At 34.6% G+C, this 23,538-nt stretch overlaps 1 protein-coding gene across 8 annotated transcripts in view; it reads left to right on the forward strand.

The window, feature by feature from the left end:
• The window catches only part of ADGRG6 (adhesion G protein-coupled receptor G6), a 141,829-nt gene that overhangs the window by 73,936 nt on the left and 44,355 nt on the right, over positions 1–23,538 (forward strand). For 4 of the 8 annotated variants that reach the window (XM_057302601.2, XM_003827717.7, XM_034962965.3 and 1 more), the window contains 6 exons: positions 5,847–5,915; positions 7,653–7,736; positions 14,173–14,258; positions 16,857–16,909; positions 17,802–17,864; positions 21,519–21,661. In XM_057302601.2, coding sequence (XP_057158584.1) covers positions 5,847–5,915; positions 7,653–7,736; positions 14,173–14,258; positions 16,857–16,909; positions 17,802–17,864; positions 21,519–21,661 — 498 coding nt within the window. The remainder of the gene's footprint in view (positions 1–5,846; positions 5,916–7,652; positions 7,737–14,172; positions 14,259–16,856; positions 16,910–17,801; positions 17,865–21,518; positions 21,662–23,538) is intronic. The other 4 variants (XM_057302600.2, XM_003827715.7, XM_034962969.3 and 1 more) reach the window with 1 other exon arrangement.

Genomic DNA, 23,538 nt, shown 5'->3' on the forward strand with positions numbered 1-23,538 from the left:
TCATAACAATTTTATTAAATACATTCAGTTTTATGACCCTCATGGATAGATAAATTTTTAGTGGACTCTTTAATTATAGGTGCAAGTATTTATTTGCCTGTGTAATGATTCAAGTTTAGATACTGGCTGATGTCCGTCAATTTTCACAAAGAACAGACAGTGCCTTCTCTACTAGTTTTATTTATTTTACTGATTACTACTCTTTCCTGAGGGAGTGGTACAGTATAACGCAATGAATAGTCTAAGTTCAAACAAATTACATTTATTTTAACAAGCATTTATTAGGCACTTCCATCGGTTAGCTACTGTGGATGTAGAGATAAGACACACTTCATAAATACTTTATTGTTATTCTTTTCTGAAATTTCTGGATTTGTATTTTTGTTTCCCTCTCTAGGATTTTTTACAGAGTTTGCTAAGGTTTCATCAACTCTTGGATTTTTACCGTTTCATAATCATTACAGTTCTGTTCTTCATAGCTATAAAACTTCAATTCATTATTGGCTCCTCCCTTGCATTTCTAACAAATGATTGAATGTAATATTTTTAGATTACTAAATCATTTTTAAATAATAAAATTAAGATAAAATCATTTTATCTTTACAAAGGACTTTATACTTTGAGGATTCCCAAACTCTTTATGAACATAGATGACTAAATTTCACTTTAAATATATTTATTTATGAAAAGTTGAAAAATTCATCTTAGTAGCAACTGCAAAGAAAAAAATGAAAGGAATTACTGTTTTTATTTTTCTGTTATTGCAACTTACTGTGAGGATTTGCTCTTTGGTTATTTGGAGTATCATTAAGTAGGTATGAGAGGAGCAGTGGGCTACACATCAGTCTTTTTTACCACAACTTGTGTAAATATTAACATATAGTGACTCCTTTCAGTAGCATAATTTGGAAAGTACAACAGATAGAGAAGGATTAACAGCTTTAGAGTTTTTCCTCAACTGCCTGTTTCCAGCGATTACATTTTTTTCAAGAAAACTTGGCTCTAAATGTTGCTGTTAATGTTGTAAAACTTTGCTTCTTAGTTCAGCTAGAACCCGGGTTCTTGTCACACAGCTAGGAAAATTTAGGCACACGGACACAATGAGTGGTCAGTAGAGCAGGACTTTATTGGGCAAAAAGGAAAAACAAACAAAAAACAACAACAAAAAGCTCAGCAAAGTGAGACGGAGGCCTGCTAACAGGCCCTCCACCTCACTGATTGATTCCCAGGTACCCACAGGAGCTGGAGAGAGCAGCCTCCTCCCCTGCATAAGGCATGAATTCCCCGTGGCTCCACCCACCTCCCACAAGTCGGGCTCCAGTCCTCTGTGGGCAGGCTCAGGCAAGGCCTGGGCAGGTTTCCTCATCTGCACAAAAGCATCTGATGTAAACACTTGTGGGGCGGGTGGGAGATTCTCCGGGGGCCCCTTTTTATCTGCCTAGACATTTGGTTGTCTCATTAACATTAAGTAAACACCTGAAAACACCTTTCTGGTAGCCTCGAAAATCAGTGAACACATACACATCATATTCTAAAACCAATTTGTTGATGATAAAACATATCATTATCCAGGAGAGTGGATTGTTTGTTCTTTCTTAACAACCTCCTGATGTGTAAATCCATCAGCCAAAGAAAACTGATTGTGATATTGACTTTTTATGCAGATATGCTGAAAATGGAACTGGGTAGAAATAAAGTTTGTATACACTTTTGATAGTTCATGTATTTGTTTATTTTGGTGTGTTTGTAATGCAAGTTTTCATTTATCAATTAAATTTCCTTTAAATTAGTCACTTGTATTTATACCATTTTTACTTAAAAATATTCCAGTGTGATTTTTATTGTTATATTGGATCATATTAAAATAGTGTTTATTGAGTGTTTAAAGCAATGTCTATTTGCTAAACTAGAAGTTCCCCAGAAGGAACAGCTAACTAAAATACTGAGAAGTAAATGTTGCAGTTTCCCATAAAAGAATGCTACATATTGAAATTTATACTTGTTACTGTGCAGTGAAACTGATGAAATGTTCAAGAAAATTGTTAAATATCTTGCTCTAACTCATAGCTCTTCTGATTTTCTTTTCCTATTTTTACCTCTAAGCTCTTTAACATACTGGGAATGTAGTTTGCCTAAAAACTGCTTTCCCACAACACTGAGCCCTTATCTCCCTTTGTCTTCCAGAGATATTGTATCAGTGCCAGAAGTGGCCTAAGAAGCCCTTGACTGCCAACATTGTGTGTAATATGAGAACCACAGGAACTCCCTCCAGGGTCTCCTCTGTTGCATGCTACAGAGGCTGAGATTTCATTAGTCTCTGAACTTTAAAGGCTTTTTAGTTTGCGGAAGTCCCTTACAAAATATAAGTACCTACAAAAGGGAGGTCCTACAAAAAATGGGCATACAGTAAATGTGATGCAAGGGAATAATGGGCAAAAAGCATTCAAGACAAAATTCCACCTCAGTCCTGCCTTAACTTCTGCCTCCTCAAATGTTCTTTTTTCATTGTGCATTTGCTTAAGTTTTCAATCTTTAAAACTCCCCCTTCCTCTCTCTGCTTCCTTTCACAGCCAAGCTTCCTCTTCTTGCATTCACTCGTCAGACCTTGGCAGTCTAGATTTCATCATTCCCACACAACTCAAACTATTTTCTGTAGAGGTACTACCAAAATCCCAATGCAAAGTTAAAGGTCTTCTCATTCTTTATCATTCTTGGCCTTTCTGGTATTCTTGATATTGTCACACCCTGCATTAAACTTTCTTCTCTTAAATTATGTAAAACCACCTCTGTAAAAGCTGTTTTTACCTTTTTAAGTCTATAGCTCTTTTTCTTATATCTGATGCTTAAATATAGAAATATCTGTGGTTCCATCCTGTTTCCTTCTCAAATCTACAATCTATCTCCAGTGATCCCAAACACTCTATAGCTTCTGATGAGTATTTCCTGGCTACACCTCCTACAAAAACACTTTTGCGTCTAGGTGTCACACAGGCACCTCAGTTTCCGTTACTGGACTTAGTGTTTACCCTACCCCACCTAAGTCTGCTCTTCTTCTGTTATTTCCCATCTCCTTTTATTAGATCGATATGTACCAGTTTTTGAAGTTGGAAATTAGCAAAACGTCCTCTATTCTTCCTTTTTTCCCCTGTCTTGGTTGCTAAATGTTATGCATTCTATCTTTAAATTTCTTGTGTCTGTATCTATCTCTTTCTGTCAATCCTTATTACTTATGATATCAAGGCTGAATTATTAGTAGTAGTCCTGCTTCTGTTTCCCTTCTTTTGGTTGTAGAACCTAAATGATTGTTTTCAAATGAAATATAGTTTACTTGCCTACCTCCTCATTTTCCCTCACTGCCTTTAAGAAAGAGTTCACAGGCTGGGCGCGGTGGCTCACGCCTGTAATCCCAGCGCTTTGGGAGGCCGAGGCGGGCGGATCACGAGGTCAGGAGATTGAGACCATCCTGGCTAACACGGTGAAACCCTGTCTCTACTAAAAATACAAAAAATTAGCCTGGCATGGTGGTGGGCGCCTGTAGTCCCAGCTACTTGGGAGGCTGAGGCAGGAGAATGGCGGGAATCCGGGAGGCAGAGTTTGCAGTGAGCCAAGATCGTGCCACTGCACCCCAGCCTGGGCAACAGAGCGACACTCCATCTCAAAAAAAGAAAAAGAAAGAGTTCACAATGTTAGTTCACCTGGTGAACCCAAAATATCTGAGACAGGTTTCAATTAGTTTAGAAAGTTTATTTTTCCGAAGTTAAGGACACACCCGTGACACAGCCTCAGGGGGTCCTGATGACGTGTGCCCAAGATGGTCAGGGTACAGCTTGCTTTTATATGTTTTAGGGACACAATACATCAACCAATACATGTAAGATTTACATTGGTTCAATCTGGAGAAGGGTGGGACAACTCGAAGTAGTGGGGAGAGGGCTTCCAGGTCATAGGTAGATTTAAAATTTTTCTGATTGACGATTGAAAGAGTTATTATCAGTAGAAAGGAATGTCTGGGTTAAATAAAGGGTTGTGGATACCAAGAATTTTTCATGCAGATGAAGCCTTCAGGTAACAGGCTTCACAGAGGATAGATTGTAAATGTTTCTTATCAGACTTAGGGTCTGTGTTGATGTTAATGCTGGAGGGGTGTAATGAGGCATGTCCAACCCTCTCTTCCATCATGGCCTCAACTCGATTTTCAGGTTAACTCTGGAGGGACCTCGGCCAAGAGGAGGAGTCCATTCAGATGGTTGTGGGGGGCCCTAGAAGTTCATTTTTGGTTTACAATCTTGAGTGCCCACCACTCAAGGTTCTAGTGTGTGGGATTAACCACTGGAAGAAAGACAGAGGGTTCTAGTGCTCATGGTGTTGATATTTTCCAAAGCCTTACAGCAGCTATCCATTGTTTATGTATCTGATCATCCTTATCAGTTTTTACTTTACTTTAGCAAAGCCCAGTGACTTGAGTGCACAGACCGTCTCAGTGCCTCCTTGGTACTTGTTTTAGAAATTCTGTCTGCCAGTAAAATACCCATCTCTACTCTCTTACCCCTGGCTCTCTCACAGCCTCCTGTGCCTCATGGGCCTTCTTCTTTGAAATGGATTTTCTGTTCGCTTTTCTTACCAAGCTGCTGTCACATCCTCCTTTGGGCCACTGCCACCTTCGGAGCACTTCCCTAATAGCACTTAGAACTGTGACGCCATCTCCCTTTCATGCCTCCCTGAGAGCAGCGACTTAGCTTAAAGCATCATTCTGGCCTCTGTACCTCACATAATGTAGGCAATAGGTAAATGTTTGTTGAATGAATGTGTAAAGGTCTGTGACAAGAGCTTCTTGCCAGTCAGTGTCATGTCATAGCCTGCCTGTAATATCAGGCCTTTCTGAAGTATCATGATTCTTTCCTTGGGCCAAGTGCCCTGAGGTATCAAGGATGAAGAAACCATGCCTCTGGAGATACTGTTAAACTGTTAGGTTATTTTCTGCTTATGCATACCGTTTACCTAGTTACGTATCTTTTGTTAGCTCATGTGCGAGCTGTGCCTACACATTCCCACAGGAAAGTTTTGAAATATTTATTAGAATAAAATCACTATTATATAAATGTCCCTTAAAATATCGTGCATATTATATATGTGTGTATATATATGTATGTGTATACACACATATACATATATATTTGTATTTTTGTGTGTTTATGATACAATATGCTTTGTTATAAGCTTAGCCAATTTTTCTCAGACTCAAGCTGTTGGAAAAAGTCTGTTAATTGTCAGAGGGAGATTTAGTGCAACAATGAAAATCTACTTCTACTAAAAAATTAGCTCAAAACTTGTTTCCTGCTGAGGATGAGTTAGTAAAAGCTTGAAATAAAAAGACGCAGAGACTGAATTGAAGTCACAGAAACATATTTCTGGAATTACAAATAGCATATGCTAGGATGTATGAACCAAAACTGCGTTTTATGGGTAACTCATATTAACTTCACTTTTGAAACTTATTCTTGATGTTTGTATTATTTTATTTGTATGAATTCCCACCTAAACTCTTAAAATTTATTATACAAAAAAGCCCTGAACTTTTTGCACAAACTTTAAGGGGCAGTGGCACTGCTTTTCTTTTCATGTGTGATGACTCACAAGTTGAGTTAAAGATTTTGAGGACAATTTCAATACTTTGGTTTTACATTTGAGAAAATTAAGGCACAGTGGCCTTAAGAGACTTTCTTGATATCAAAGAATTACTGGTGGACTCTTCCAGGGCTGCTTCTATTACATCAACCGTATGATTTTTCTGGATAATATCACTAAATCATAAATCAAACTTACATATTCTTTTTGTGTTGATCAAGGTTCCTACCTGATCCCGCTCCCAGCAGCAGAACTGGCCAGCTGTGCAGACCTGGGGACCCTCTGTCAAGGTAGGGAGCCCACACCGTGCTCTGGAATCTCTTTGCTTTCTACTTGCAATTTTGGATAATGTAGTTGTCATTGTTTTGATTTGTATCTGAATTTTCACTTGGAAAGCCAGAAAACAGCAAAACAGAAGAATTTCTGCATGTGTTTTAGTTATGTGGGTGCACAGTACGTACGGCATGGAGAAAGAATGCATTCACACCATGGGTAACCACAATTCCACAAAGCTCTGAGTTTTAAAAATATGAATTTATATCCTATTAAATACGGATTGGTTTCATTTTTCCCCCATGTCTTCTCAAGAATATACTGGACTTGCAAAAAGTCCAGTATAAATACAGTGGTACAATACTTTGAAGAAGTATTCATGTCTATAAAATAAAGAGGGAAATTAATTTGACTATTCAGTTAACTTTAAGATAAGGCCATGAGGCAATTTATGATGACAAGATAACTTAAATTTTAAGATTAAAATGGTTATAGTGAACTAATGTTAATGTAACTGTGTTAATTATTATGATGCTCATTATATCGTGGTCAGTATTTCAGTTACATGTTATGTACTAAATAGCTGCATGCTAAATAATACATAATTAAAGTTATACAAGTTTTAAAATAATAATATAAATATTTTGCTTTATTTTATCATTGCTCTTCCTAATTATCCATGACCCTTTTCATCTATTTATTCTATTAAATACTTCTATAATGAAGTAGCATGTTCTATGTACCACATTAAGAATCACAGCCATGCCTTTTGTAAAAGTTGGATCTCTTATTAAGAAGATCATAGCACAAAAGTGACAGGGCTTAGAAGTGAGATTGAAGAAATAAAAACCTAAGCTCTCTTCTGTGGTTCCAGTGTGAGAGTAGGGCAGGCAGGAGGTGGGGTGGGGTAACTCATTATTATCTTTTTTTCCTTTTGGAGACATTATTTCTTTGATATTATTAATCAATACCCTATGAAAATTAAGTCATCAAGTAGTTTTTTTTTCCATGATCTCCATGTGGTTTTCAAATTGTTATATGAAATAAAAAAATCTGTAATTCTGTTTAGTTCAAGATCTGAAGTTTAAAAAAAGTTATTTTTATTTTTAAAATTCTTCTCACCTGGGATATCTGACATAATACTTTGAAAATGTCTCCCTTATAAAGCTTGCCCTGTGAAATACTTTTTATCCATCAATGTTTAGTAAACTTTTTGGAATCTTTAAATGATTAACTTAGTCTATGCATTTCATTTGTCTTTTTCTTTACATTCATCTTAAGAAGAAGTACATTTTTCTTCTGCGATTTTATTTCTCTAGTCTCAGTGTATTAGGCAAACTTAGTTTAGATAACTTTCAAGCTGCAGATCTGTACAGGCTGCTTTCTATAACTTTTTCTTTTGACAGACTCAGGAAACCAAGTTCTAGAAGGGTTTAGTGTTTTACTGTGTGATTGCCAGATTGTTAATGGAGATCTAGGTCTAGAATCTAGAATCAGAATGTCCTTTCTCTCATCACTATGTGCTTGCTCCAGACCCTTGTGTATTATAGCATCAAAGGCCATGTGTACTGATTCTTAATGTGCCATAGAAAGCATTGCTTCATCTTATACATTACAACCTTGGAGTCTTTTGTATTTCAAAATGGTTTCCATTCTTCCCCTATATATTTTAATGCATTAATTATAGATTGCTTATCCAAATTAACTGTCATGTGCTCTTTGCAAAATTACATCTTTCTCATCTTTATTACCAGCTACTGTAAACTCTCCTAGTACTACACCACCCACTGTCACCACTAACATGCCTGTTACTAACAGAATCGATAAACAAAGGAATGGTAAGAAATCATTACCTTTTATATTTTTAGTATGTCTAACATAAAAAATTGTATTCTAAGGATGGAAATATGTATTATTCCAACAAAGTTTCTGTTACTGGAGTCAATTGGTACATTTGTAGGTTTACAAGATTAGTAAAATTAATAAAGATCACTTAACTCTGTTGAGTTCCTCATTCTTATGACGAGTGGAATGAGTACATCTCCAGTACTCCTCTTTTGCGCTTTTAGCCAAAATTTTTTTCAAAGGAAGTTTTAGGGGAAAGACATTTAATTAGAAGGCATTAATGTGCATCATAATAGAGATCAGAGAAAAACATATTTCCATGGTATTTTGTCAGATTATTTGCTGCAGGAAACAAGTTTTAAAGGATTTTATAAATTTCAAAAAATTAAGTAATTTTAATAATTTAATTTCTCACTTAAGTGAAATTTATGGTCATATATTTGTGACATTTAAATCAATTTCCATAGTAATACTTTGCTTTCTGTTTTTATTTGCCGAAGAATAATAGAATATGATTATATATCAACTAAAACAAATCAATTTTTGAATGACAACAGTTAAAGTCACTTCAAATACTTCTTGCTTTTTTCTCCAAATATACTTTTCTATTATTTATAATTTGCAAATACAGCAGTGTATGGTAAGAAATAAACAGAGGAAAAGTCAGGTGAGTAGAATTCTTTAACCTGTTCCTAGATGAACGACATACATGGCCTTTCAGTAATTCACAGTGAGCAATTTCAGTTTCTTCTAATAAAAGAGAAATTCCAATCAGGGGACCACACCATTGCTTTGAATACAGTAATATTCTCAAATATGAAGCATTAGAAACAAAGGAATTTTGTAAACTCCAGTCATTTAGCTTATGAGGCCAAGACATCTGTAATATATCACCAGGGACCCAAAACCCTGAGAAAAGAAACCCACATAGTTCATTTTTTCTTGGCTTCAGAGGTTACATCAATTTCCTCTGTAGGACATTTAAATTGGAACTATGGAATATTTTACATGAAACATAGATATAAATTTCAGTAGGGTTATAAAGACATCGATTCAGGTAGTGTTTATGGTTATTCTGGTAGTTACACCAAGGAGATTTATGATGGAGCAAAAATTCCAGCAACTCCCAAGAAAGCAACAGCAGCTGAAATTTCCAGTGCATATTTCACATGGACTCTAGCCAGTAGATGGGAATATTATAATTCTAACTAAGTATTTCACTCTTTGTATGAACATACAAAGAGCCTCTGTGGTATTCTCCCTCCAGGATTGACACATCCTCTACTGCCCAAGAACATTTATACGGTGCTTCAGAGTCCTTAACTTGGTGGAGTGGGGCTGTATTCACTCAATCATGTCATTTCTGGCATTCTTGAAGAAAGCCTTGTTTAGGCCATCTCTCTCTGCGTCATAACCTTCATTGGAGTTTTAACAAAGCAAGCAAATGTTAGAATCAGTTAAAATGGTCTGTCTTGACCACGTTAATGAAAAAAATCTAATTCAGATAATTCTTAATCAAAATGTCATCAGCGTTTAAAAATATTCAGGTCATTATATGACAGAAATATTCTCAAAATTGTGTTCTCAAATTTGTGTACCATCTTAACAGTTGTTATTTTTACCATGTCTCTGAACCACCTATACTATTTACTATGATTTTTTTCCCTAAATTGACTCACTTTTTAATGTAAACATTTGTGTTTACTTGGGAAAATCTATTTCACAATTGTAAAGTGAAACCAGTCCTACTTGTTATAACACAGATGTAAAAAGTGAATATAAATATAATGTAAACAGTGTTTTAAAATTCTCCCTGTATCCTATTGCCTTCTCACATCTTAGAGCCTGAAGCCTTCATTATCTTTTTAAAAAGGAAGACTAACAAAGTATTAGAGACAGACTATATTAAGATTTTTTTTCTTTGATGTAATCAAATTTGAAATAATTGAAAAGAGAATTACTTTTTCACCTTATGAATAAATGCTATTTAATGTCATGTCCTGGATTATCATCATTGATATAACATTAACAATTTCTTATTCTTTGGGAAACAGAGAGTAAAGATTCTCAAGCTTACATTCTGATATATTAGAGAATACTATTTTATTTACTGTAAGAAAGATTGGCACAACTGTCAAATCTATTATGTAATTTGTCCAGTCCTTTTAACTCTTGGCTATCAGAATTTTACTGAATTAATCAATAACAATATTGCATTGTGGGGAGTGGAGAGGGGTTGAGTTTGCTTGATAATCAGATATATTTATCATAGTGTATCAATAGAATTTGTTTTCCTGGCTTTTGTGAAACGTCTCTGTTTTTCTGTGTGAAGTTATTTTTGTTGTTTGCAATAGGACTTTTATCTGATACCTCAAATTACACTGAGTCCTCATTAATGTCATTGATAGGTTCTTGGAAATTCTGACTTTGAGTAAAATCACATGTAATGAAACCAATCTTACCATAGGCTGATTGATATAAACAAGAGTTAAGTTCCTACGGCATATTTCTGGTCACAGAAACATCACCAAACTTCCAAATAAAGACCAAAACACTTCTAATATTAAACATTGCAGTTAATATGAGCTGTACATACATTTAAGAAACATTAGTGAAAACAAGTAAGATAATTGATTGCCCAATTTTGGGTGAGCCAGTGAGTGACTGCAGTCTTAGTGGCGGTGATGGGTTAAATCAAGAAACAAATGTTTGCACAATGAAAATTGTGAGGAGCATCTCCTGCCACCAAGCAGTTCCAAAACAATCGCCAATATGGGGGTTTGCCGAGTGCTTTCATACTGTATCACTTATTGTCGTGCATTTATATGATTATCTTATACTTTATGAATTTTTGTTTTACAATAATTTGTAGCCATTCATTCATTGACTTTCCAACCTGCTTATTCCATCCAGTTCAGGGTAGCGGGTGGCTGGAGCCATCTGGGCAGCTCGGGGCAGCAGGCAGGAACTAGCCCTGGCCAGGACTCCATCCCATGGCAGGGCACACTCACACACACCCACACCCACTCACACTGGGACCATGTAGACAGGCCAGTGAATCCAAGGTACACAGCTTTGGGATGTGGGAAGACACTGGAGGACCTGGAGAAACCCCATGCAGACAAGGGGAGAACATGCAGACCCTACGCAGACAGGGGACCTGGCCAGGCGTTGACTCTTCTCCTCATCAACTTTGTAATGAAGCTCTGTTGAATGAAATGATGTTACTCGAGGACCTGCTGTGTACACTAAGAAAGTCTTTAAAGCTACTTTTCACAAACAGATATTTCAGGATATGGGTAATCTGGGGATTCCCACAAATAATTATCTTTTTTATGTTTTCCATTACATTCCCAAGAAAAGCTCTTGGACTAATTATTATTCCATTCCAAATCATATCTTCTCTGCTTCAAACATCACTAGCTACTGAATAGTAAGCTTTTGTGAGGTTGTCACAAGCAACCCAAGTAAGGAATTAACTCCATTAGTCTCTATTATTGTTCTAAAAACCTAGTTTACAAGTAAGTACAGATTGTAACACTGCTTCCAGTTTCTCACATACGTTTGGCTGCTTAAATAACGAATTCCTTCTAAGATCATTTGAATGGATCCATTACTCTAGCTTTTTATGCCATATGTCTTAAAGAAATTGTGTATGTAGGAGCTGCAGGATGCCAGTCATATTGTAAATGCCACTGTCATAATAGAATTGCCTCATCACTAGTTCAAAGAAATAACCAGGTGTCTAGATTAGCATTTGGTTTATATTTTAACGTCTATTTTTTCAAATAGGCCTATCATTTCAAACCTGTATTTTACGTCCTTGAAATAGCATAGATAGAGCAGTGTCATTTTTGTATTCTCCAAGAAACTCTGAAAAAAGTGTAAGAAGATAAAAAAGGGAAAGATTAGTTGGAGAGAGACCTACAAAAAATAATGTTGTTTTGATACATTGGTAATGGCAGACAGTGATTTCTGCTTGAAGTTCTACATGCTGAAAGAAGTATCTAAATGGAAAATGGATATATTCTTAAATCATTTTTCCCCAATTAATGTCTATAATAAATTCTTTGGGCCTAGATGTCATTATTAGGATAGTACATACATATTTTGAAGTCTCTGGAACACATGAAGATTTGTGAATAGCTTTTAAAACACCGTGAGTGTTGTTAACATTTGTAAGAGAGGACAACTTTACTGCTATGGTAACATGGAAAATCCTGCATAAGTGTGTCTTAATTATGCATTTCCTCCAGTGGCAATGTTGAAGCCAATTATTTTGCTGTAGTCCAAAACCCTTCTCTCATCAGCCCTTCAGTGGGCATATTTTTTTAATGTTGCTTTGACAGTTCACTCTTGGACTTTTCTCATGGTTACTTGTTGACTGCACTATTCCAAAATTTTAAATAAGTATAACAAGTGGACTGGGGCAGGAAACAATGTTTAAAGAAAACATCTTAAATATTTGGATGCTTTCTTAAAAATTCAGAAATGTCAATGATTTTTAGAATTTTGCAATATTTTCCTTAGAGGGAACAAATACTACTGTTATAACAAAAGCGTGCTTTAGGTTTCCATCTAGTGGTGGCTTTTCAGATACTCTGCTAGCATTGATAATACAGATGCTCCTCCACTTACGGTAGGGTTTGCATTCCTATAAACCCATTGTTAAGTTGAAAATACTGGAAAATATCAGAAGTCAAAAATACATTTAATACACCCAACTTGCTGAACATCATAGCTTGCTGAACCCACCTTAAACACGTTCAGAACACTTAACCTTACCCTACAGCTAGGCAAAATCATCTAACACAGAGTCTATTTTATAATGAAGTGTTGAATATCTCATGTACTTTATTGAATGCTGAACTTAAAGTGAAAAGTGAAATGGTCATATTGGTACTAGAAGTACAGTTTCTACCGAATGCCTGTTGTTTTCCCACCATCGTAAAGTTGAATGATCTTGAACTGTAAGTAGGGAACCTTCTGTATAGTCACAGAATATTATCAGGATCCTGAAATAACTCTTTGACCCTTGCAATTTTGAATTTCCTCCCAATCATTCAGAACATCTGTGATTTTATATGATGAGATCCACAGTGTAAAAGTTATCTTTTTATGAATTATTATTTGTCTTATATGTTCCTCCAAATATTTTTCATTCAGAACATTTTTAAAGGAATATAAAAGTCAAGATCATTAAAATACCCGAAGAATTTTAGAAGTTGAAATAGTCTGCATAAATTAAACTCACCTGTGCTTGGATTTGTGCCAGTTTTATATATTTATATTACTACATCCAGGGGCAGCAATTTATATTGTTTAGCACAAGACTCTGATTCTTACTGGAAAGACATTCCTTTGGTAGTGGTATTGGAATTTGCATTTTGGTGGATTTGGAAATTCCCAGAGGCAAACTTTTACATTTTTTTTTCTACTGCCTCCCCACAATTTTTACTGTTTTCTTCAACATTGCTATAATTATGTATTTCTATATTTTGTGTGCCTATTTTACTTAAGACTTACCTAAACATAAGCATGAAGAAAGATGATCAACAAAGGAGACTCAGAAAATTTTCTTCTCTCTATATCCTACCATAATTTAAAAGGATATTTTTCTTACTAGCTACTTTGACTAAAGCACCCATTTACAGCTATTTAGCAAACCCTTGCTGGTGAGTTTGATTTTTATTTTAAAAAATCAGTTTACTTTAAAGATTTCCCCCCACCCAAAAAGCAGAATCTTCTTTACAATAAGGTTTTCTTTTTGTTTTCTTTTTCAAGTGATTTAGTCCAATGAAAATTCTACCTGCAAATATTGTTTCTTTTTTTTTCCTCTACTTTGGTATACATGAGCATATTTAAGAAATTTTGATGAAAAGTCTGGTGAAATGCAGCCTAGTAGTTTAATAGAAGTATTTTATTAAGCAGGGGAAAGAGAGGAAAAGGAGAGGAATTAGGGCAGTAAGTATGTGTATGCCTGTTCTGCTTTTTCAAGTTAATTCCTCCACATGATCTCATTCAAGTTTTCACATCCCAAACTCTTTATCATTCTTTATAATGCACAGAAAGCATAATGCCTGTTATAAGAAGTCAAATTGTACATGAAAACAGTTAACACATTACAGACAGTAGATATAAGAAATCTATAGAATTAAAAATATGAAGAAACATATGCAAGTAATAAGAGTAAGCTAATTGATAACTATTTCTAAGAAGTTGGAAGGTCAATAAGCTTAACATCAAAATATTTCAGAATTTTTTTTGCCTATGTAGAAGGTGTTTCTTTTAACTTATATTGTAAATTATGTGATTATGAATAAAACTATATGATTATGTAAGACTTACATGATCATAACTTTAAATTGTTTGATAATTATATAACTATAAACATATAATTAATGGACTAATCCTATTTCCAATGGGCAGATGGAATTATCTATAGAATATCCGTAGTGATTCAGAACATCCTTCGTCACCCTGAGGTAAAAGTACAGAGCAAGGTGGCAGAATGGGTAAGTGAGCTTGTAACTTTTCTTTTTTAAAAAAATTCTTTAACTTCTGGGAATCTGGAAAAGACTAGTTAACTGAATCCACAGATCATACTGAAACACAGATGGTATTCATTAGAAATATATGAGTAGATATGTAAGTGAGGTGTTGTCCTTATGCATAGGAAGAGAAGTACATTTGAATAAAGGATAAGAACTGAGCCTAATAGACTATCAATGTCTTAAATAAGAAAAGTATCACACAAATGGAAATAGATTTTGGTGGCAACAGGTATCTGTATTTCATATTAGATCCATGTATTTTCTGCTATATTTTTAAATAGATTATTTTAAAAATTGTTTGAATGTTTGATCAAAACCAGCAAGTATGAAAAGACGCATTATGAAAGTCTTCCACCCATCCTTGCTGCTCATCTGCATGGAACCAACCCAATAACCAACAGCAAATAGGAAATCACTATTAGTTTTCTCCGCTTTTTTCCAGATTTCTTTGTACACATGAAAGAAAATTAAACTATAGATTCTTATTTTCTTTCTTTTTTACAGGAAAAGTAGTATACTTTACATACCGTTCTATACCGTACTTATTTTTATTGTTGCCAGATTTGCAACATTAGAGAACTACATGTTTTTTTTGTTTTGAAGAAACAATGCATAATATTTCATTATGTGGCTGTTCAGTCATTTATTTAGCAGATCTTCTGTTGATGGACAGTTAGGCTGTAATTTATTTAACCAGTATCCTATTGGTAAACATTTTGTAGTTTTCAATTTAAAAAATTTAACATTTTATTTTCTTCTTTTTCTTACAAATACAACACATGGATTTTTTCATTTTCTTCTTCACAATAACAATCTCAACGATTTTATTTTCCATAGGTTTCTATTTTTTCTATTATTTCATTTCCTACCTACAGCATACTGTGAGACTTTGTACTTCTTTTTATGTATAATGCTGTTACAGTTCAAACAATTTTTTTAATTGAGTCACTATACATTCTGAAATAAGAAAAATGGGTTTTCATATATATTTGGTGTTTGATAAACATGTCTTTGGTAGCAAAAGAAAGTTTACGCATTGAGAGGAAGTGGTAGCTACACACACACACACACACACACACACACACACACACACACAGACATCTATATATATTTGAAAAATAACTGATAGAAAACAGTCTTCATTTTAAAGGCAGTACTCTTTAAAAAAAAAGTTGACCATAGGTAACAATAGTAGGTAATTAACTCTGTTACAAAGTTGGTGAGAAAGGTGAAATCCTCTACTGAAATAAAAGAAAAATACTACGTTTGATTTTTGGGAATGCCACATTGAGATTAGTAACTCATTCAAATACTAGGAGATGTTTAACCTCTCAATGGAGAGAGCAGGCTGCAGAAAGAGTATATTCTTTCTGTGTATCCCATTGTCTTTCCAGAGTTGTTCTTTTTGTTTAAAGTCAGAGTGATTTCAGAAGATAAAATTCTGTATTTTCATTCTCAAATAAGCTACTGTTAGCTTATTTGTGCAAATAATGGGTAATGTTATTAGTATAAATTTAGCATTCACTAGAAAGTTTGTGCTAGATAAGGTATAAGCTTACATTTATATTTACTTCATGCATGGTTTTCAACATAGCTTTATTCTTATCTGCAGCTAAACTTTACTAGACATTTTTGTTTAAAACGCAAGATACCAAAGCAGATACTTGATAATAGAGAAAATATAGATAGTGTACCTGTTTCAAATTATTACTATTTACAATTTTAAAATAATTTAACACTTTTTTTGCCAGGATTCCCTAAAACTTACATTCAGTTTTAGAAATGCTTAAAAGAGAGGCTAAATGTGTGTATGAAACAAGGCCTAAATCACTCTTCGGAGATGATATGTAAATAGGAGGCTCTCATGTCAGTGAGGGAATCTCGTTTTGCAGTTGTATGGGAAACTGCATCATAGAAGCTTCTTTATATTGGAGGAATCCATTGCTTCATTAAAAGCTCTTATGCTGAGACCATAAAGACTGCTAAATAACCACATAATAAATACATAGTTCCAATAGTATTGAACTTATTTTATTTTTTAATTTATATTGTTAATTTATAATTTTTCTTATTACTAATATTGTGAGATGGTAATTACTAGAAAAATGTTTAGTGTATCTTAGTGTTGTTAAATGAAGAATAGAGAAGATATTTATTGCAAATCTTCTTTAATATGAGGGCTAGAGAGGAAATGATAGTTTTCCAAACAGACAGACTTGGGTTCCAATCTGGCATCTGCTACGGCTTACTTGGGTGATCTTGGGCAAACCATTTCTTATCTGTGAAAGCTCAGTTTCTTTATATATAAGACTATGGGGTATGTGGGGATAATACCTATTTCATTTGTTGTGAGGATTGAAAGGAATAACATTTATCAAATTCTTGGTATACAGTGATCCATTAACTGTTACAATGATCCATTAACTGTTCACTCCTCCAACTCTTCAGGATTTTCCCAGGGTCTTATCTCAGTAGCAACTTATATTTTAGGTAGAAACTTGAATTAGATATTTTTTAAAGGTATTAGCAAAACTTAGCCTTTTCCATTGTGTTTTCCAGCTCAATTCAACCTTCCAAAATTGGAACTACACGGTTTATGTTATTAATATCAGGTAAGACAGAATAAATTATTTGATAAATTAAAAGTAGTGTCTAATTTAATGCTACTATTTGTCTCTCTGATTATACCAAAATATACATACAAATACACACACATAGCTACTATATACATAATCTTTCTGAAACAACTGTGTATTAGTTCATTGCACAAAAAACCTCCATGCTGCAGCGATGGTTTTAAACTGTTTTGATCATGTATTACAGTTAATTTGTATTTGTTTTAAATCATGTTATAATGTGTCAAAAATTAAAATAGGATAATTAAATATAAATAGAAGTTGTTAGTTTCTTCTCACACCCTGGTGGATCACCTAGAGCACCCCCTGGTTGTGTGTACCCATTTCAAGACCACTTTTTTTTCCAGATCTAATTTCGTACATCGACAGTCTGATTGCAACCTAACTTTTCAAAATTATCCTTCACTGTATTTATATTTAAATCCTCCACTAATCTTCAGCAATTTGTATTGTCCATATATCCTCCTGTGTACCTTGTTTTCATAGTTCTATACCTGAACTAGTTTTCTAAAGTGTATGTTATGACCCCTAAACATATATTCTGTGAAGATAAGAGATTTAATAACACAGAAAAGGTGTCAAATTGTCATATAAGTTCAGGAAGTACGTTATTGTACAAACTGAAGCAGATTTTTTTATCAGAACGTCTCAATTTCTTTAGTGTAATAATATGAATTGTGAATCTTCAAAACAGAGCAAAAGCACACAGTTGCCTAGCTTTCTGAAAGAAGCTAGAACCTCAGGACACACATTTGAAAATATTGGCTTAGAATTCCCATTCTGTCTCTTTATTTCAGGTCCCCAAATTTTATTGTTGATGATGTAGTTGGTGAGGTGGATTAATGAATATATGTATTTGTGTTTTTAGTTTTCACCTGAGTGCTGGAGAGGACAAGATTAAAGTCAAGAGAAGCCTTGAGGATGAGCCAAGGTAACAGGACAAAGTTTTGTAAAGAGTATAACATTCTTTCCCTTGCTCACTACTTTATCTGGTAGAGAAATGAAAACAATTAGATAGGAAAGAAAAACTTAATCACATAGCACAGTTATTTCTTTAGCACTACTGTACACTACTTTTTTCTTGTAGTTAAAACTGTAATATAACAGACTGGGTAGTAATGTATATCCAATGAAAAATAATTGAGAAATAGGGCATTTAAAATGGATGGATTATTATTTTTAGTATTTCCAGTTTATTTATCATAACCCATTGCCTCTTACTTGAAATTGCAAAGGTACCTTCAAAGAAAATAGCTTTAAATAAAGTGTTTATATATGATAACATCTAATAATATGGATAATAGATGCCTAAATGTTTTCAGCATTTAAAGCTATTAGTTAATTTTCTGAAGTCTCCCTTTTAATATTTATATCAGGATCATGCCTTAATCATGCAGGTAATTTAATGGATATGTCCAGCATATATGACCAGTTGGCATGTAAGGACCAAATGTTCAGAGTACTGTAAAACAAACAAAAAAACCCTAAACTTCCAAATGGAATAAATTTAGTTGTATTTAGGTTATTCAGGTCATGTATTGCATCTCTGTAGATTTTTTTTTTTTTTTTTTTTTTGAGACAGAGTCTCACTTTGTCACCCAGGCTGTAGTGCAGTGGTGTGACCATCACTCACTGCAGCCTTGAACTCCTAGGCTCAAATGATCCTCCTGCCTTAGCCTCCTGAGTAGCTGGGGCTACACACATGTGCTAGCATGCCTGGCTAATTTTTAAAATACTATTTTTGTAGAGACTGGGTCTTGCTATGTTGCTCAGGCTCATCTCAAACTCCTGGCCTCAAGTAATCCTCCTGTCTCAGCGCCCCCCAGAGTGCTGGGATTACATGTACAGGCGTGAGATGTCATATCTGGCCTCCATACAATTTTTTAAAAATTTGTTGTGAAGCAAAAGTTTCTATAAGTCTTGCTGGATCTCAATAGACTGAATTAAATCTTATGGATATACAGCCCTGATGACGGAGCTTGCTTCTTTTCAAGTGATATCTTCTTACTATGAAAAGATAAAATTTCATATGAGAATTGACCAGAGAGCTTTTTTTTTCTTTTCAACACTAGAAAAACAAATGTTTTGAAAGTTATATTGAAAGATGTCATTTTTGTATACATATTAAGTGGACTGGATTGAGCCATGTGATTAGGGAAACTTGTTTTTATTTTCTGGTATTATAATTTTTTCTTTATGATATGAAAACACAGTAGTATATTTCAGTACTGTATTCTTGAAGGTGACAGAACTCTTCTCCACTATTTAACCAAATAATTTTTTTCAATCCTTTCTGTTAGGTCATATTGCATCTTCAGTAATGGATCCAGCAGCAATCAGGATCCCTTTGCTGGACACTTTGTGTAGCAACTGGGACAGCCCTGGGTTTGGTAGATATAGCCAATGGTACACCTTCTTCATGCAGTCAGCGTCCACTTTTTAGTGTACTTACTGTGGTTCTTCTACTACCTGGTGATACTAAAATCAGCCATCGTTAGTACATGTCAGCACCTCAGAAACTCTTCTTGAAGGACATTTAAATTCATGGGATTTCAGTTTCCTGGTCTTCAAAGCAATGAGTAATTTTACAGAAAATTATAGGGAGAATGAACTGAGACAGTGTATATAGCAAAATCCACATATTTAGGGGCTTTTTGGTATGAACTCTTGCCATTATTTAATATTTATGTTTATAGCCTTTCTTGTCTCTTTTTTCTATTCTCTATGGCTCTTACCCTCATTGGTGAGGCTTTATAGTCTCAGTTTTTGTCAAAACCACAGTCTACTACTTTTACATACATTGTTTTTTAAAAAAACTTTTCCTTTCAATTTGATTGTATCACTTAACACAGACCATAGCTTCAGATAATGCTGTCATACTCTATTGCCTAGACAGACAGGAAACCAAAGCCACAGAAAGGTTTTTTCAAATAAAGAATGGCTGATGGTAACAACAGATAGAATGTAACTTTGTAGAACCATAAAATAGTTTCAGTTTTCAGGATGAGAGAGGAAAACACACAGATAAGACCTGTGAAAATGTATGGCTATTCCTGACTTGTTGGGTTTGGGTATTCAATATCACCCACAATACTTTGGGCTAATTATGTTCTCAGTATTCAAGACAAGTAAAAGGTCACATTCCTAGCTGTAAGTTCTCACCAACTGGAGTGGCGAAGCTTGTCTTTAAACAATGACTTAATCCAGGGATACTTTTTCATGGGCCATTTTAAAAATTGTTAAGCTATCATAGTCACATCTATGTTCACAGCTATCATTATATTCATTATGTTTGCCTCATCCTGAAATATGGCTTGTATGTGAATGGTAAGCAGTAGATCATTTTAGAGAGAGCTTTTCAGAGTTAATTATGAGAAGAGTAGAGCACCTGTTCCTTGAAATTAGCACAGATATTTAGGAAAGAAAACTTGAGCTATTCTTTAATTTCACCTAGCCTTGAATAGCAAATATTTCACATATTCCTTCTTATTTTTTAACACCACAAATAAATTACTACTATAATACTTATTAATATTCATAGTTTCATAAATAAAATGTCACTGCCTCTCCACTAGACATTCCATAACTAGTTTAAAAACAATACTACCACTTTGTCTTTGGCGTGAAGACAGTAACTGATCTCAATAATATAACATCTCATCTTATTCATTTCTCCTCTGAATATGAAGAAGAAACAATTTTTTTGTGAATCCAGAGCTTTCACATATAAGCAAAAGAAATTCTCCTCTACCTGACAAAATAATGTTACTTACTTTTACCTCAGTGTTAAATTAATAGTTTTGATTTCTGCTTTTGACTATAGCTGTGATTGTAGTGGAACAGAAAATTATATTACTTTAAATTGTAGAACCAAAAGTTTTTAACAGGGCTTTGGGGATACATTTCTTTGCTTCCCATAGAGGTATTTCCTTTTTAAAGACCTTCAAAGTCAACCATTCTATAACCTTCTTAAGTAATATGCTGACCAATCACAGAGTCGATTTTAAGTATTTATTTTGTGAAACTTTTTACCATAAAAAGTATTTGCAAATGCCTCATGGAGATAGAAAATCATTTGTTGCTATTCTGAAGAAATTATATCACATTCATGAATAGTAACACTTTTATAGTGTTAGTAAATATAAATAGTTAATTTCTAATAGTTAGAAATAGTAATTTCAAAAGACAAATGGTCAGTTGAAATCATAGTTTTTAAAAAAAAAAATTAATTTGGGGCCACAAAGAAAAAATGTAGAATTAACCACAGGAATGCTGTTTTCTTGTGTTTATGCTTTAAATGACTATATAATATATTACTATAAATATTAAATATTAAAATATTTCTGAAAAGAAATGGAGTTATTTGACAGAATTATACAAGCAATAGCCTATAGAATCTATTAATATTGGAATATTTTTAACATTATAATTTACACAGCAGCAGAGAAAGTCTGTGAGCACCTTGGCTAATCTCTTCAGTCTCAACAGGTGATGGTCATCCCTCTACATCCAAATACTCTGTTTCTCCTACCAAATGACAACCAACCAATGAACAACAGCAGTTCTATCCGAAATGTTTCCCTAGGTTGGTGCTTTGGGCCCTTCTAGTTTACAATGCTACCAACAATACTAATTTAGAAGGAAAAATCATTCAGCAGAAGCTCCTAAAAAATAATGAGTCCTTGGATGAAGGCTTGAGGCTACATACAGTGAATGTGAGACAACTGGGTAAGTGACTAATTTTTTTATAATATGCATTTTATACAACTGTATATTCAGGTTTACTTGAAACAACAACAGAAATTTTCTTTATGCGCTATTTGTTTATGTAAGTTTTTTTTCTGATGGTGAAATTCAGTAACAAATGAGTGACATAGCAGAAAAAAAAATCAGCTCAGTATCTGTGAATCCAAGGGAATGAAGGAGGTAGATGAAAGTTTATATTTTACTTTAGGAACATATTTTGAAAATACTAACAATATGAACAAAATGCCAGAATAATCTTGATCATCACTGTTGTCAACTTTAGGGGAAAAAAAGAGTGTGTAGATGTGAATGTGGGAACTCTAATGAGATAAATCTTATAGAAGGAGATTTCCTGTTTTAAAACATCTCCTGCTGGGCGTGGTGGCTCATGCCTATAATCCCAGCACTTTGGGAGGCCAAGGTGGAGAATAACTTGAGCCCAGGAATTCGAGACTAGCCTGGGCTACACAGGGAGACTGTCTCTACGAAAGATTAAGAAATTAGTTGGGTGTTGTGCTGCACACCTGTAATCTCAGTTACTAGGCGGGGCTGAGGCAGGAGGATTACTTGAGCTTGGGAGGTCAAGGCTGCAGTGAGCCATGTTCATGCCACTGCACTCCAGCCTGGGCAGCAGAATGAGACCCTGTCTCAAAAAAACAAACAGAAAACGTCTCCTTCTCTCATGTTCCCTGTCTATATTAGTGATAACACTGTCTTCACAGGACTAGGTCATGAATGTAGGGATTCTGTTGGACCTAAAATCAAGTTTCTCCTGGAGATCGTTCATATCCTAAGCTCTAGCCACACATATGGCACGGCTTGTACTTCCACAAAGAGGCTGTGCTGCTTCCTTTAGATACCCTTTCGATATCTTTGCACATTGTTCTTCTCCACTCCCACCGGCAACCTCATTATCACCTATGTATTTTTAAAGACAGCTCCTAAGTCACCTCTTCTTTGGAACCTTTTCTGAAATAAAGTATAGACATCACTGCCTTTGAGCCTCTACTTCATGCTGTCCAGATGCCTAGAGCATCATATGCATCAGAAGACCATAGTACTTAGAAGACTAGATATATTTATGTTCATGTATATATATATGTATATATTCTGTAAACAATAATCTCTGACTTAAGATCATATTTTCTTTTTTCTTTAACTCTTACTTCCCACATATTTCCAGAACCCAGCACATTCCCTGGAACTGGAACACTTGTTGAATAGACAAATGAATGAGTCTGCATGAGAATATTTTAGGAAATCAAATGTTCACAAATATGGATAACAAAAAGCAATTGTTTTAATGTTATTTTATGATTGCAATTATACTGTGATTAGGTACATTAGTAGAGATCAAAAGAAAAGAAAACTTTGACCCTTTGCCTTCTCTACACTCAGGAGGTTGAATTGAGGGAGGCAAGTGTTCCTCAACCTTGAAGAGGGCGATTGCGACCAAGGCCATAATCACAGTCTAGTAAAGAGGCAGGCATCTCCACTTCTGTAAGGAGCCACCCATCTCTATTGGGTGGATGTACACCGTTACAAAGAACTCATAGAGATGGATGAATGCAAATAATAATACTAATCATGGTAATAAACCATTTCTTAGTCTCTATGGGAAAATACTTCTTAACAAATGGGGCTTTTTGGAGGGAGGGAGAATGCAAGCTGCTACCCTTTCACGTATAGGAGTCTTCACAAAGAAGGAGTCTGACAAATGGTAGTTTATCTATGACTGGAGAACCCTAGGAGGACCAGCACTGGCTCTGTCCTCATAGGCTGTGAAAGCCCAGCACCACTCTGTCCATATATTTAGACATTTAATTTATACCATTTAATTTAAATTATCCATTTTATTG

This window comes from Pan paniscus, chromosome 5 (genome assembly GCF_029289425.2).
Source record: "Pan paniscus chromosome 5, NHGRI_mPanPan1-v2.0_pri, whole genome shotgun sequence".
NCBI classification, from domain to species: Eukaryota; Metazoa; Chordata; class Mammalia; order Primates; family Hominidae; genus Pan; species Pan paniscus.